The sequence below is a fragment of the Diplotaxodon limnothrissa genome, linkage group LG15 (assembly GCF_057381915.1).
Source record: "Diplotaxodon limnothrissa isolate DT_005_m linkage group LG15, D_limnothrissa_male_GT1.1, whole genome shotgun sequence".
Taxonomy (NCBI): Eukaryota; Metazoa; Chordata; class Actinopteri; order Cichliformes; family Cichlidae; genus Diplotaxodon; species Diplotaxodon limnothrissa.
Window position 1 is genome coordinate 15,012,793 of NC_140610.1, and position 12,367 is coordinate 15,025,159.

The 12,367-nt window shown below is 40.5% G+C and overlaps 1 protein-coding gene across 2 annotated transcripts in view; it reads left to right on the top strand.

Annotated features, from left to right (window-relative positions):
- ezrb (ezrin b) overlaps nucleotides 1–12,367 on the top strand; it is a 30,309-nt gene that overhangs the window by 1,188 nt on the left and 16,754 nt on the right. Inside the window, exons 2-4 of one of the 2 annotated variants that reach the window (XM_085373461.1) lie at nucleotides 400–505; nucleotides 5,956–6,039; nucleotides 11,537–11,632. In XM_085373461.1, the coding sequence (XP_085229587.1) occupies nucleotides 494–505; nucleotides 5,956–6,039; nucleotides 11,537–11,632 (192 nt within the window). In that variant the 5' untranslated portion in view covers nucleotides 400–493. Of the gene's footprint in view, nucleotides 1–332; nucleotides 506–5,955; nucleotides 6,040–11,536; nucleotides 11,633–12,367 lie in introns of those variants that run through there. The other variant, XM_085373462.1, reaches the window with a different exon arrangement.

A 12,367-nucleotide genomic window follows, 5' to 3' on the forward strand; every position in this document is an offset into this window, starting at 1 on the left:
ATGAAAATATTTAGGTTTAGAAGTTCCTCATAGACTGAAGATTTCTCTATTTTGTTTTGTGGAAGGATATTGATAATTCGTATTATTATAGTACTAAGAGGGGTAATAATAATTATAATAATTGTAATAAATATGAAAAATAATCGACGGATTAATGTTTTTTTAACCAGTGTCTCAGGGGATTACTAGAAAACAATGACCAGTAAGACCAACTGCTCTTAATTTGAAGGCTGAAAAGCCCACTTCCTATGTTATTGTATCCGGCTGCCGTTGGCTTGTTGGTTTCCAGGGTGATTCATCCTGATGACTGTAGTCCGCAGGAGTGTCGCGCTATCCTCAGTCGGGTTTAAGTAGCGCAGAAGTGGCCGAAACTCGTTTCTCTTCTTTCTCTCTTTTCAGGAAGGCGCAGTGAAAGCCGCAGTCGCTCGGAGTACAGGTCTCTCCTTTTTTTATTTGACAGTTCCTCGCTCGAAGCCGGGAAAAGGACAGAAAAATGCCCAAAGCGGTAAGCAGCCCCTTTGATTTTTCTGTATAATTTCACTCTGTAGTTCTGTGACAGGTAGATTGTATTAACTGAATCACAGCAGGTAGCGATTACCACGCTCTCAAATCTGTCTAATCCTATTCGGAAAAATATATAAAGAAATGGTTTTATTATTTTTGTATTATGCGAATCTCATAAAAATGTGGTTATAGCGACACTATTATTATGACAGTAGAGCTTTATGAGATTATTAGCTCATGTAAAAATACGGTAGTCATGTTAAAGGAGAATGCCACTGAAAAAATTCAATGTCTTACATCTTTATTATTGTTCTCCATTTATTTTTGCTTGAAAGATAAGTGTGAACAGTGTTTAATTTTAAATGTGGTTGCTGTTTAAGTGGGTAGATCTATATTTTTAATAGCTATATGCTTTTACTGGATAAGGGTGGAAAGTCTTTGAATGCAGATGTTGGGTGGAAAACTGGCAAAAAAAAGTGACTTGCTGTCTATATAAACTGTATTTTATGTAGTTACCATGTATATGTGAACAGGTTTTTAGCCTTCAATTACTCCTGACTCACTTTGCCCCACCCGAGCTCTTACATACTGTACAGTGGCACATGGCTCGTCCTGTATCTATACCTCTTTGTTATGGAAATGTATTAGATTAAAGCCTATGTCAATATTTTTCTCTGTATAGAAAGTGTCAGAAAGATAAATTAAGCCAAGTTGTTTGCATGAGTAACTCATGCAAGTCAAACTCACAGTTTGAAAGTATCTCAATGGGAAAAAGGCAAACAGTATCAGAAATAGGTGCAGTTGTGCATTTTGTGTTATTATGGTGACAGGTTGCTGTTAAACAGATTCATATAGGGATGACAATGACTGGAGCCCAGATGAGCATCACTAAACATTTGTCGGTTTGTTTAGAAATGCCTCAGGGTTGTCATGAGCGTCACTGTGGAAATGACATCATTGCTGTCTTGTTAGCAGCAGCAGCACACGGAGTCCAGTTGACACAAAACAGCCTTTTTAGAAAATCATGTCAGAGTATTTTTTTCCACGATACCAAGAAGTCACAAGGCCTTTTTTTTCTTCCTAAAAAGTTTATCCTAAAGACTAATTCAGTGTGTGGCCTCATGATTCGCCCAGTCTTTCAGACATGGCATGAGTAAATGTCAGTAGGACACTGTTTTTTTAGTAAATCTCTTCTTTCGATGCTGTGGGTGGGGAAAGCTGGGAAACAAAACCCACAGCGAGAGTCAGATGAGCCTTATGTTACATTCAGCCTGTTTAATTTCATCATCTATTAGTCAGTTGAAGATTTTCTTACTTAATCATCAGTCTGTGCAGTTTCAAAAATCCCTTTTTCTTCCCCTAGACACACATTTTTGTTTGAGAAATGACAGTTAAAGCTGGTAGTTTTTGTCTCTTCTTCATGAAAAATGCACCTTTTGTGTCAATTTAACAGATTTCTTTATTTCAAAGACACAAAATTAAGTCTAAAAACATTTAGGAAAGCCCTAATGAACAAATGTGAAGGTATATTTCATTTTAGCTAATGATCCTGAGAAACCAGAAAGGGACACAAACCAAGCCTCAGGGGTGTCATAAGCTCCTACTAATGGTCCCAACCCCATGATAAATGGGTGTAAAAAAATCTGTGCCAAAACCATAGACATAGATCCATAGATTCAGCTCTTATGTGTAATAATTCACAAAAACTCACCAAAATCATCTAACCATCCGTCTGCTGTGAAACAGTCAGGAAATGTAAATGTGAAGTCACAGTCAAGCAGCAAAGGATCAAAAATGCAGACTTGCCTTAAATGTGAATCAAACTGAGAGAGAAACCTACAGGCACTCTGCAACTGTTAGAGTTCCGATGATGGGTGTGATACCAATCATTCCTGCCATGTGTTTTATCACTGTGGGGCAGGACTTCATTGCAGATTTGCGCGAGCAGCGAGGTCTCCTGTTCACCCCTCTGAATTGCACGTTATCCAAAGTAAACCTCAGTGCTCCCAGAATTTCCTCAGGATCACAGCCCTGTGACAAAATCAACACAAGGCGTGGCTGGCATCACTGTGGATGGGTGTTTTCTTCTCATGTCCAGTCCCATTGTTGCTATTTGTTCCTTTTAAATAATTGATTACTCAATCATATGAGGAACACCCTCCAGGCGTGATTCACCAATCCCAAAGTGGTTACAAGTCCTTGAAGTCTCATTCTTTAGTTACTTGTGTTAAATGTTGACAGAACGAGCTGGCCTGTTCTCTCTCTCTCCGTCTGTGCTGCAGTCATTTATTGGTATATTGCCATGGTGACTCCCTTTGTACCAGACTCTTGTAAAGCCATGCAAATTATGCAGAGGTTAAATATTGAATGGTCATCACCAAAGAATGCACCGTAGCCTATTCACAGTTTAACTACTGAGGTGATGCCCAGTAGTTTAAGAAACTTCTTAAACTTGCCACTGAAACATCCAAAGGAACGTTAATCAAATCTCGTGGTTATACAGAGCTGGGAGGGGTTATGTACGCATAGACTTTGGAAACTGGAATAACCAAGTCAGTCAGGCCTCTAAATTTAAAGGGTCTCAATTTCATGTTAGATTTGGAAATGGCATTCTAGGAAGAAAAACAATAGTGAAAGCAAATTGCTGTTACAGTAACCATTCTTGCAATGAGTGTCTAACCTGATTAGAAAAAGATAATTTAATCTATCTTTTTCTAAAGATTACCTCCAGCCTGTTCCTTAAAACCCACACACACCCAGTGTAACCATACAACATCTTGTGCAGATGGAGTTAATAAAGAAGATCTAGGAGACTGCTTTAACATAAAGACTGGAAACTGGAAGGAACAGGCAGCCTGGCTCTGTGCAAAGATTCCACTTGTGAGCCTTAATCCAGGCTGGTCATTTATTTTCACTTCCAGATTTAATGCCTTCTACATTTGCTTGTAGAGACCTTTTCACTCCCAACAGTTGAAACAGTGGTTTCTTGGTCCATTGAGTACCATGAGTGAATTAACACAGTGATAAAACTGTATTCTCTGACATCACAATGTTTTTTTTTTACTTCATTCTTAACCCTTGCTAAACTAGTATTTTGGTATGGATGCACTTCAGTGTCAGCATAAAACATCTTTAGATTCAGGCAGATATGTTGGTCTTCAGTGATTGGGTAGAAATAACCAGGTAGCAAGGAGGCAATAGGGGACTGAAGCTTGAAAGGGAGTGGAATGAGTTGATTTCAGGTACTTTGTGCACCACATTGCGGTCTGATCGCCTCATTTAATTCTGACCATGAGATCATGTGCACTTGTTACCATGTTTTGGCTCTCACTGCTTAGTAATCTGTGTTGCCATAGAGCTCGGATTGCTTGTTAATGTTTCATAGCTACCACCGCGGTGCATCTTCCTCTAGGAGTGATTTGCATAACCTGTGCTGTTACAGTGGGTTTAGGAAATAGAGCTTCTGTTACTAAAATCTTGAAGGCTGGGGTATAAATGGTTAATATGAACTGCTGGACTTTCCTCTGACTAAAGTTGCTCTTTGTGGAATTCTGGGTCCTTGCCTGGTGTATTTTTGGCATATGTGTCATGTTTTCTTTACCGCTGTGAATGGCCTCAGTTTATTGTGAGTTACCGTTGGAGAACTTAGTTTGAGATCAGATATCACTCACTCACTGGTTTCCACTGGCTTGTCTCCTACACATATTCATATATTCCATTCTCTTCTGGTTAGGGTGTGTGTGTGTTTTTTCCTTCTAGATGCTCCATCTGTAACTGTATTTGTAACACCTCAAACTGTAAGCGCTAGAGAACAGTAATTTAAAAAGAAGAAACCTAAAAAATAATACTTAATAGAGCCGTTTCTGAGCGATTCTGGTGAAGTTTTTGTGGTAGGTAATCCTTCTCCTCTGGGATGTAGATGGTGATATTGGAGGCTACTGGGGCACTGCAACTGAAAGGAGAGCTTTGTTTTGCTGTGTAAAGTAAATGCAGTGCTTCCCCTCCTTCTCCAACTTCCAAGCTGTGACTTGAAGCGGGTAGGGGTTGCTTAATTGGGCGAATGACTCAAAACCTTTCAAATTGTACGCACATGTGCCATTAGAGGGTTGAGCTCAGTGCTCCATTGTTTTTATTTTGTTGGTAAAGCAGAGTTTGCTTTGTTGCTGCTGGGTTTTAATGTCATGTGAGTTTACTGGCTAACCTGACTTGACAGGAGCAGCAGACTGGGGCAGTAAATGGGGCATTTTGAATATCCACTGACTTGACTGCTGTGCTCTTACAATATCCTGAAGGGCACAGCGGTGAGGTGCTTTTCCATGCACTGCTGTGATTGGATTTGCCTTCCCTGGAGGATTTGCGTGTAACAGTTAGTTGATCAGTCCGCAAAGCTTCATGGGAATCAGCAGCCCTCTGAGTCACCACATTCATCGCTGCTCCGGCCCAGATATCCCTTTTCCAGTGGGCGTCATTCAGTTTGTTCACCGCTGAGGCTCAGTGTAGTTCACAATGGACTGGAGATGAAAGATGTCACTGGAGGCCTTTCTCTCTCCTCACTCTGTGTCCACTAACCTCTTTGTATCGTTTTCACTGGGCATTAATAAGCTCAGTCAATACCCTGAGTATCTGTGCCTTTTCATAACCCCCCCAAATACCAGAGACGGTTGACATTATAGCCACAGAAAAGAGGTTCAGTATGTGGGTTACCTCAAAGCAGCCACTGTAAATATTTGTGCATTGTTGCATGGTCTTTGTGTAAATTTCATATCGTGCTTACTGATTACTAACCAAACCGACAATACAGAATACCGTTTCTCTCCATTATGAGACACACTTGACGTCAGTTTTCATTAGGCACGGCAGTCATATTGTTTGAAATGATTCTGCACGTTAATCACCGGGGTGGATGGCTGTGAGTGGACATTAACTTCTGGGCCTGTAGAGCAGGTTTCAGTACGATGGACCTCCTCTTTTTGTAAGCACAGGTCACTGTGATCAGTCATTAACCAGAGAAGTGAAAGACTCTGAAGTTTTGAATAGGACTGAGTGAATGGAGTTCCTTCAGTTGAACCATCCAGAATAACATACATTGTGCCATTATTAGCTTGGGAAACTGGTGTAAGCTGTGCTTATGATATCTAATCTTACTTTCATGAGTTGGACTCGTCACTGCATATTTTAATCAATAACACCTCCAGTTTTGCAGCACAGTTCCCTTCAATCAGCTGGTCTGTCTCTGAGAAAGCAGAGCCCCTTCTGTTTACTCTGCAAATACACCCCCCTTACCAAACACACACTGACACACACATAAACACACACATTGCAGCTATGTTCTGCAGCAGTTTAGTATGATTTACCTTGGTTTTTTTTTTTTTTTTTTTTTTTTTTACCTATAAGCACCCCTCTGTGTCTCTGGGTCAGCATTTGTACTTTTTTTCTCATGTTTTTCTGCAGGTCAATGTTCGCGTCACCACCATGGACGCTGAGCTGGAATTTGCCATCCAGCCCAGCACCACCGGCAAGCAGCTGTTTGACCAGGTAAAGTGCATATCACCTCTGTACTTGACTGTGGCATCAGTGTTGGCCTTTTAAAATTTTTTAAAGACTTTGGAAACAATATTATGTGGAAAAGTTAACAATTTGGGATTTATTTTGATATAAAGTCTTTGAATCTTTTAGCCAAGGTGGTGAATATAGTTTGGCACAAAATTAGGAATCATGCTGAGAAAGGATAGTGGATATACTGGACAAAGATGCTAAGTAAGGAGCTGCTTGGCAGGAAGAAAGAGGAGCACTGCAGAGGAGGTTTATGTATGTACTGAAGGAGGACACGTAGAGTTGTGACAGAAGAGGATATAAGGGTTAGAGTGGGATGGAGGAAAATTATCTGACACAAATTATGACACAGGTAAGTACAAGTGACCGTGGCAATCTGTTAGTAACCACCTTTTCCCCCCAGTGATTGAAGGTTGCCAGGGGTCACTGACTGGTCTCTAAGACTGTGTGACTGAAGACTAAGTGCTTGCATACTGAGTGTCAAAATCTCACTGTTCCCATTCTTCCTCCTGAGGCCTCATGTCCCTTACCCAAATAAATAAAAGAATTTGTCAAATCAAGTTTCCTTTCCAGAAAGAATTGCATTTAGATTAATTTTCAAACTGCTGTGACCTGTATTATTGCACCAGTAAACTGGGCTGTTGTGACTTTCCAGTCATTACTTCTGGGCCTGAAAAGCTGTCCAGCACAGACCAGATTGCAGGATCTTTTTCCTTAAAGACTCCTTTTCAGCATCAGGGACTGTTATTAAAAGTTTCCGGTGATGAAGAACAACAGCTGAATGTAACGCTTAAGATGAAGCAAACATGAAACTTGATGAATATGTCAATCAACTTGATGGTTTATGGCTTAAAGTGGTGAATGAAGTCTGTGTGGGTGGTTACACAGTGTCAGTGCAGAGTGAAAGGTGTGGTCACAGTGAAGTAAACATTTACCTGTTGTGACTGTAGCTGTCTAGTGAACGGTGGTCTTCACTGACTGTAAATTATTACTGATTGCTTCATTCTTCTGCAAAGCCTTACAGCTTAATTGTGCTGGCATTTAACCTCAGATTTATGTTTCTGTAGTCTTCCATCAGGGGCGAGTTGAGTGTTGATGTAAGTCAGTTTGATATTTTTACCCACTACGGTGAATGACATTACGTAATCATAGCATCTGGCTTTGTTTCTTGTTGCTATTACTGGTCACCTGCCTTACTAAAGAAGACCATTTTAATTTTCACTTTCCTGTTGCTTATGACGCCATTGTGAAACTCTGTAGCAAAGATCCAAATGTAGATAACGAGTCATTAGTATGAGCTCCTCTGTGGCTTTTACGACAGCACCGGGGGAGGGAAGGCATTGTTTTAGCCACTTCCTGTTTAACTTGTTTTTCAATAGCAAAGTAAAGCCGACTGTGGATTGATTTTTTTTTTTTTTAGTCAAAGACATTTGAATGCAGTCATGTTAAGTGTAGTATTGACCTAAAAAATCACAACAAAAACTTCCAGATTCAAAAATGGTCATGTTTGATGTCTCGTGTAAAGTGGTGTATGAATTACTTGCATGTAACTGATCAGTTCATAACAAATTTTCAAATAGCAGAGGCATCGTCACTAGTTTTGTAGAAGTAAAGATGAACTAAAGACCCTGATGTTGACCTCTCTTTATTCGCCTACTTGTTACAATGGCTGTAAGTAGGGTGTGCCACAGATAATCATTCTCTCTCTGTGAGTGCCAGAGACAGTTCACAATGCTCTATTTTTATCATCAATACAATTTGCTACTCCAAGCATGGGAAATTATCTCCAAAGCTTTGAGCAACCGTTCACTGTGCCTCCAGGTTTAAATGTGTGACAGTAACTTTGGAAATTCCTTGGCCCTGAAGTCTGTTTGTGCCTGATTTAAAAAAATATATATATATATTTTTTGAAAGCCTTGAAAGCAGTCGGCAACAGAAAACAGAAGTACCCTCATAGAGTTCAGCAGCTTCGGAAATGCTGAGTAACAACAGTGAGCTCATTCCCAGTGCAAATGTGAGGCCTGGCGTGGCCCGTGTGGTCAGCGCTGATCATAGCCTTCGTCCTTGTCATGCTGCTGTTAAGGAGAAACGCCTGCCACTCCCCTACACACCCTCATACGGTTTCACTTCCATGTGACTTCTGCTTCTTTTCGTTTTGCCTTAAGCCACAGTTAGGAAAATCACTGCCACTGCATTTTACAGTAGTAGCAGTGGTTAGTTAAATCTGGCCACGTTCGGCCTCCAGATACTTTCTCCTGCGTCGGTGTGGTTTCGACAGATTTTCAGCTTCAGCTCTGTAGAACTGGTTTGGATCAGTTAAAAGCTGGAGGGGCAATTGCTGTGAAGCAGCTGAAATCATGGCAACGTTTTTAAACAGTTCAGCAATGTGTTGAACCGAATCCAAGTCCAAGAAATATGTCTGACAGGTGGCAGCAGAACAATGTGGCACCCAAGCTCATACGTCAAAGATTCATACAAAAACATTGCTGAGTTCCTTGTCAAGAGAGGTAACATGTTCCAATGTGGGATGTTTGTGGTTGTGTTATGGTAGAGCTATTCTTAGTTATTAAAATGAGCAACTCTGGATTTTCAACACTCCCTTGGTCATAGTCATTGTCATTTGCCTCGAACCGGCAATCCCACCTCAGGGCACACTCCACCTTTGTCGTGGTCGGTCCTTGTTTGGGGGGGGAAACCTCTCCCTTCCCCGCCTCAGTCACTGGAAGACTCTGGATCAGTCTGCCTGGGGGATCCAGTGAGTAATGCTTTTTCAGGCCAGTGGCATTCCTGCCTTTTACCACAAGGCCTGAGCTCCCATAAACCAGTAGGAGAGACTTTCACTCAATGTCTGATGGCTTTTAGCGTTAACCTGACTGCTAAATATTTCACAGGTGTTTTCCCCCTCTTTTCTGCCAGAAAAATGCAGAGCTGTTCTGGTTGCCTCTTTGGCCTCTTTGGTTTTATGTATGAAAATTAACTTATTCATACTGGGTAATGTCATCAAGAATTTTTTAGTAAAACCATCCACAGGTTAGCCAAAAGGCATTCAATTCAGCACTGGAAAAAGGCTCATATGTAAGGTAATAGTCATTAATTTAAAAGTCTGAAACATTTTGTCATTTTTGCTACGGACAGAAACATTAGGAGACATTACAGCCTCATAACTAAAGCTGGGATTCTGGGATTCAGTGTTAGCCCCATACTGCGGATCACCTGCTTTACGATGCTTCATTTCAGTGTAACTTAAAGATATAAACTTGACAAAGTGCTAACAGAGAGCTTCCTGGGTAAAAATTCAGTTATGTGAATATCCTGTCTGGCAGGTAGGACGTAACACATTCTCTGAAAGAAAATGAGAAATTCTCATTCTGGATGAGAATCAGGCTGATCATTAGCAAAATAAAGAGTTTTCAGTTAGTGCTGCCTAACTAGTAGCAAATATATAAGCAGATTTCATAAGACTTTAGTGCTAGCAAGGTGAGGACAGACAATTCCTTAAACCACACAGAGTATTTGCAGTACTGAGAACTAGGGAAAGTGTCTTGTTTTCTGCAGTGCACTGCACGTGAGGAAGGCCTCTTGTTTGGGTGTGCCTGCCTTAAACCTGCATTCTCTCTAGTGGCCCACAGGGGGCGACTCCACTGGTTTCAAAAAGTAGTCCAGCTACATTAAAGTCTATGAAAAGCTACCCTTTAACTCAGTTGACGATTAACTTCAGTAAACACTTTCCTTGTGAGTTTGTGGTCTCAGTTGTTAGTTTCAGTAAATATAATCCAATGTTTGTTTTTGTGAATGATGATCCCATCGGAGTCAAATAGTGCAGTAAAGCAGGGTGTGCTTTAGGGTGGGCCACTGTTGTGATAAGCATGTAGTGTCTTTGGTTTGTTTGTCAGATTGACTCCACCAATACCAAGACAGTGATAGTTAAAACGCTGAGAGACTTCAATACAGGACTTCAGTAATGTAATGTTACAGTGATGATGAAGCTTATTATCTCACAATCGAGTCTAAGCCATTGCTAAAACTTAAACAAATAGTCAAGGGATTCAGTCTATTAATTCATTTTCTACCACCTTAACCCTATATCTGTCTTACTGGTTTTACTTTATAGTTTTAACAGTAAGGTATTGTGACCATATAGGATTTTGTTTAATATTAAAAATGTAATCAAAAGGCTTAAATTGAATTTCCAAAAACCTTGAAGCTAAGTTTCTAACTGGAATGTTTTACTCGGAGGGAATAAGTGGTACACTTGGGTTTCAGAGCTCTTGACGAATATTGAGGTAAACTAGCAGCAACCCATTAAAGTCGAGGCAACCTGCCAAATCACCCTGCTGCGAAGTCAGTCCACTAAAACCGTGTCCCCGGGTTCAGATTTAATCCACCTCTAATGAACTGTATTATTTTCAAAATCCTTTGTCAGCAGGTGTCCGTAACTTGTACAGCATATTTTGGAAGCTAGTTAATTTTTTTAGGCGAACCACAATGTTGTTGGTAAGCTTATACGGATTACTTCAACGGCAAAGTGGTATCAGGGATTTCTTCAACTGAATGTGAAACAGAAGCACATTTAGGTATATGTGTCGCTGTTCCTTCTGGTATCTCTCCCTCTCAGTCTGTGGACCCCAAATCTAAAAGCACCATGAAAGGACCGATTGTTTTCTTAAGCCTTATGAGTTTCACTACAGGTGAGATGCAGGCTGAAGTGCTCTTGCTCTCTTATTCCAGGCTCTCGTCTTGTTGCTGCTGCACTAAATACAATCCATCTAAAGGTCTAAAACAAAGCCAGTCTTCTTTCATTCAGGGACTTGTTGATATCTATCAAGAAGAGAAAAACATTGTGGATTTAGCTAAGTGTTGCATTTAATCAAAAGAGTCTTGTTTTGCTGCAAAAATGATATTTTCCAGTTATTGTTGTGGCGATTTACTTATTGTCTTAACTGTGTTTTTTGTGATTTAAAAGAAAATGTTCCTCAGGGATCCTCAGAGACCAGTAAGAATACAGTGAATGGTTTTACAGTGGTTCATGCCCAGGATCTTATGTGGCCAGAGGGATCAAACATGTAGCATTTAAGAGCGTATCTTTGTTTGTCCTGGCAGTGTCTAACTGCATTAACTAAAGCCTGAGAATGTGTAATACTATGAGGGCTGTCCACAAGATTACTGTGGTACCTGAGTATGTCATCTTAAGGATAGATTGTATAGACTTTGCCAAAGGTTGAAAATCCTTCAAAGGCCTTTTCACAACTCGTCATTGTGAGAGGAGAAAAATTACAAGTTAGTGTGATTATGTGGAAAATTACAAGGCATGAAGGCCACGATCTTTGTATTTTTCTGAAAATGAAAAACTTTGTGTCACATCCAGATAATAAAAATGTTATTAAGCTACAAAAAGATTTCTGTTGTAGTGCGTTAGGCGATAAAAGGAATAGCTGTTGTAGCTCTGCTAAATCTGAGTGCTTTCTGTTTCTCTGTGCAGGTGGTAAAAACCATTGGCTTGCGTGAAATTTGGTACTTCGGGCTTCAGTATGTGGACGGCAAAGGTTACCACACTTGGCTAAAACTGGACAAAAAGGTAAAACCCAGCTTTAAAATATGTTTTTGTGAGTGTGTGTGTGTGTGTGTGTGTGTGTGTGTGTGTATTGATACTTAATTGTGAATGATTATTATTATTGATAATGCCAAACCTGTGTCTTATTTATACTTTGATGGGCACTTTCCTTTTCATTACATGGTACCTGATTCCTGCATACTGTGCGTGTATGTCATGTCTGCTTGGCTCCTTTCACACCCTTCCCTTTTGATTAGTATGGAGTAATAGAGAAAGAATGCATTGTTCTGAGGGGGCGATGTATTCAAAGGTCTCTTGTTTGCCTTTCATTCAGTCAGTAGCTGCTATATTGCTATATTCGTAATATGACATGGCACCTGGTTTCTGTGTGCTGCGGTGGCTAAGGAGGGTGGAAGGGGTGGAGGGGGTCAGGGCTACATGTTATCAGCTGGAGGTGGATTATTTGACAAAGAGTATGAACTCTTTGTGAACCATAGCTGCCTCTGTTATGTTCTTCTCTTTCCCTGAGTAAACACACTTTACCTGGCCTCGGCTCAGTGTTGATCTGCATTATCAAACGGACAAAAACAGTCTTGTGAAAAGCACACATTTGCCTGATAAACAAAAGATCCCTGGTTCGATTCCGGGAGGGGACCCAGATCCTTTTTGGGGTTGCGTCAAGAGGGCATTAGGTTTTTAAAATAAAAATAAATCTGCCAGATCAAATGTAAAGCTTGTGAATAAGGGAGCAGCCTAAAG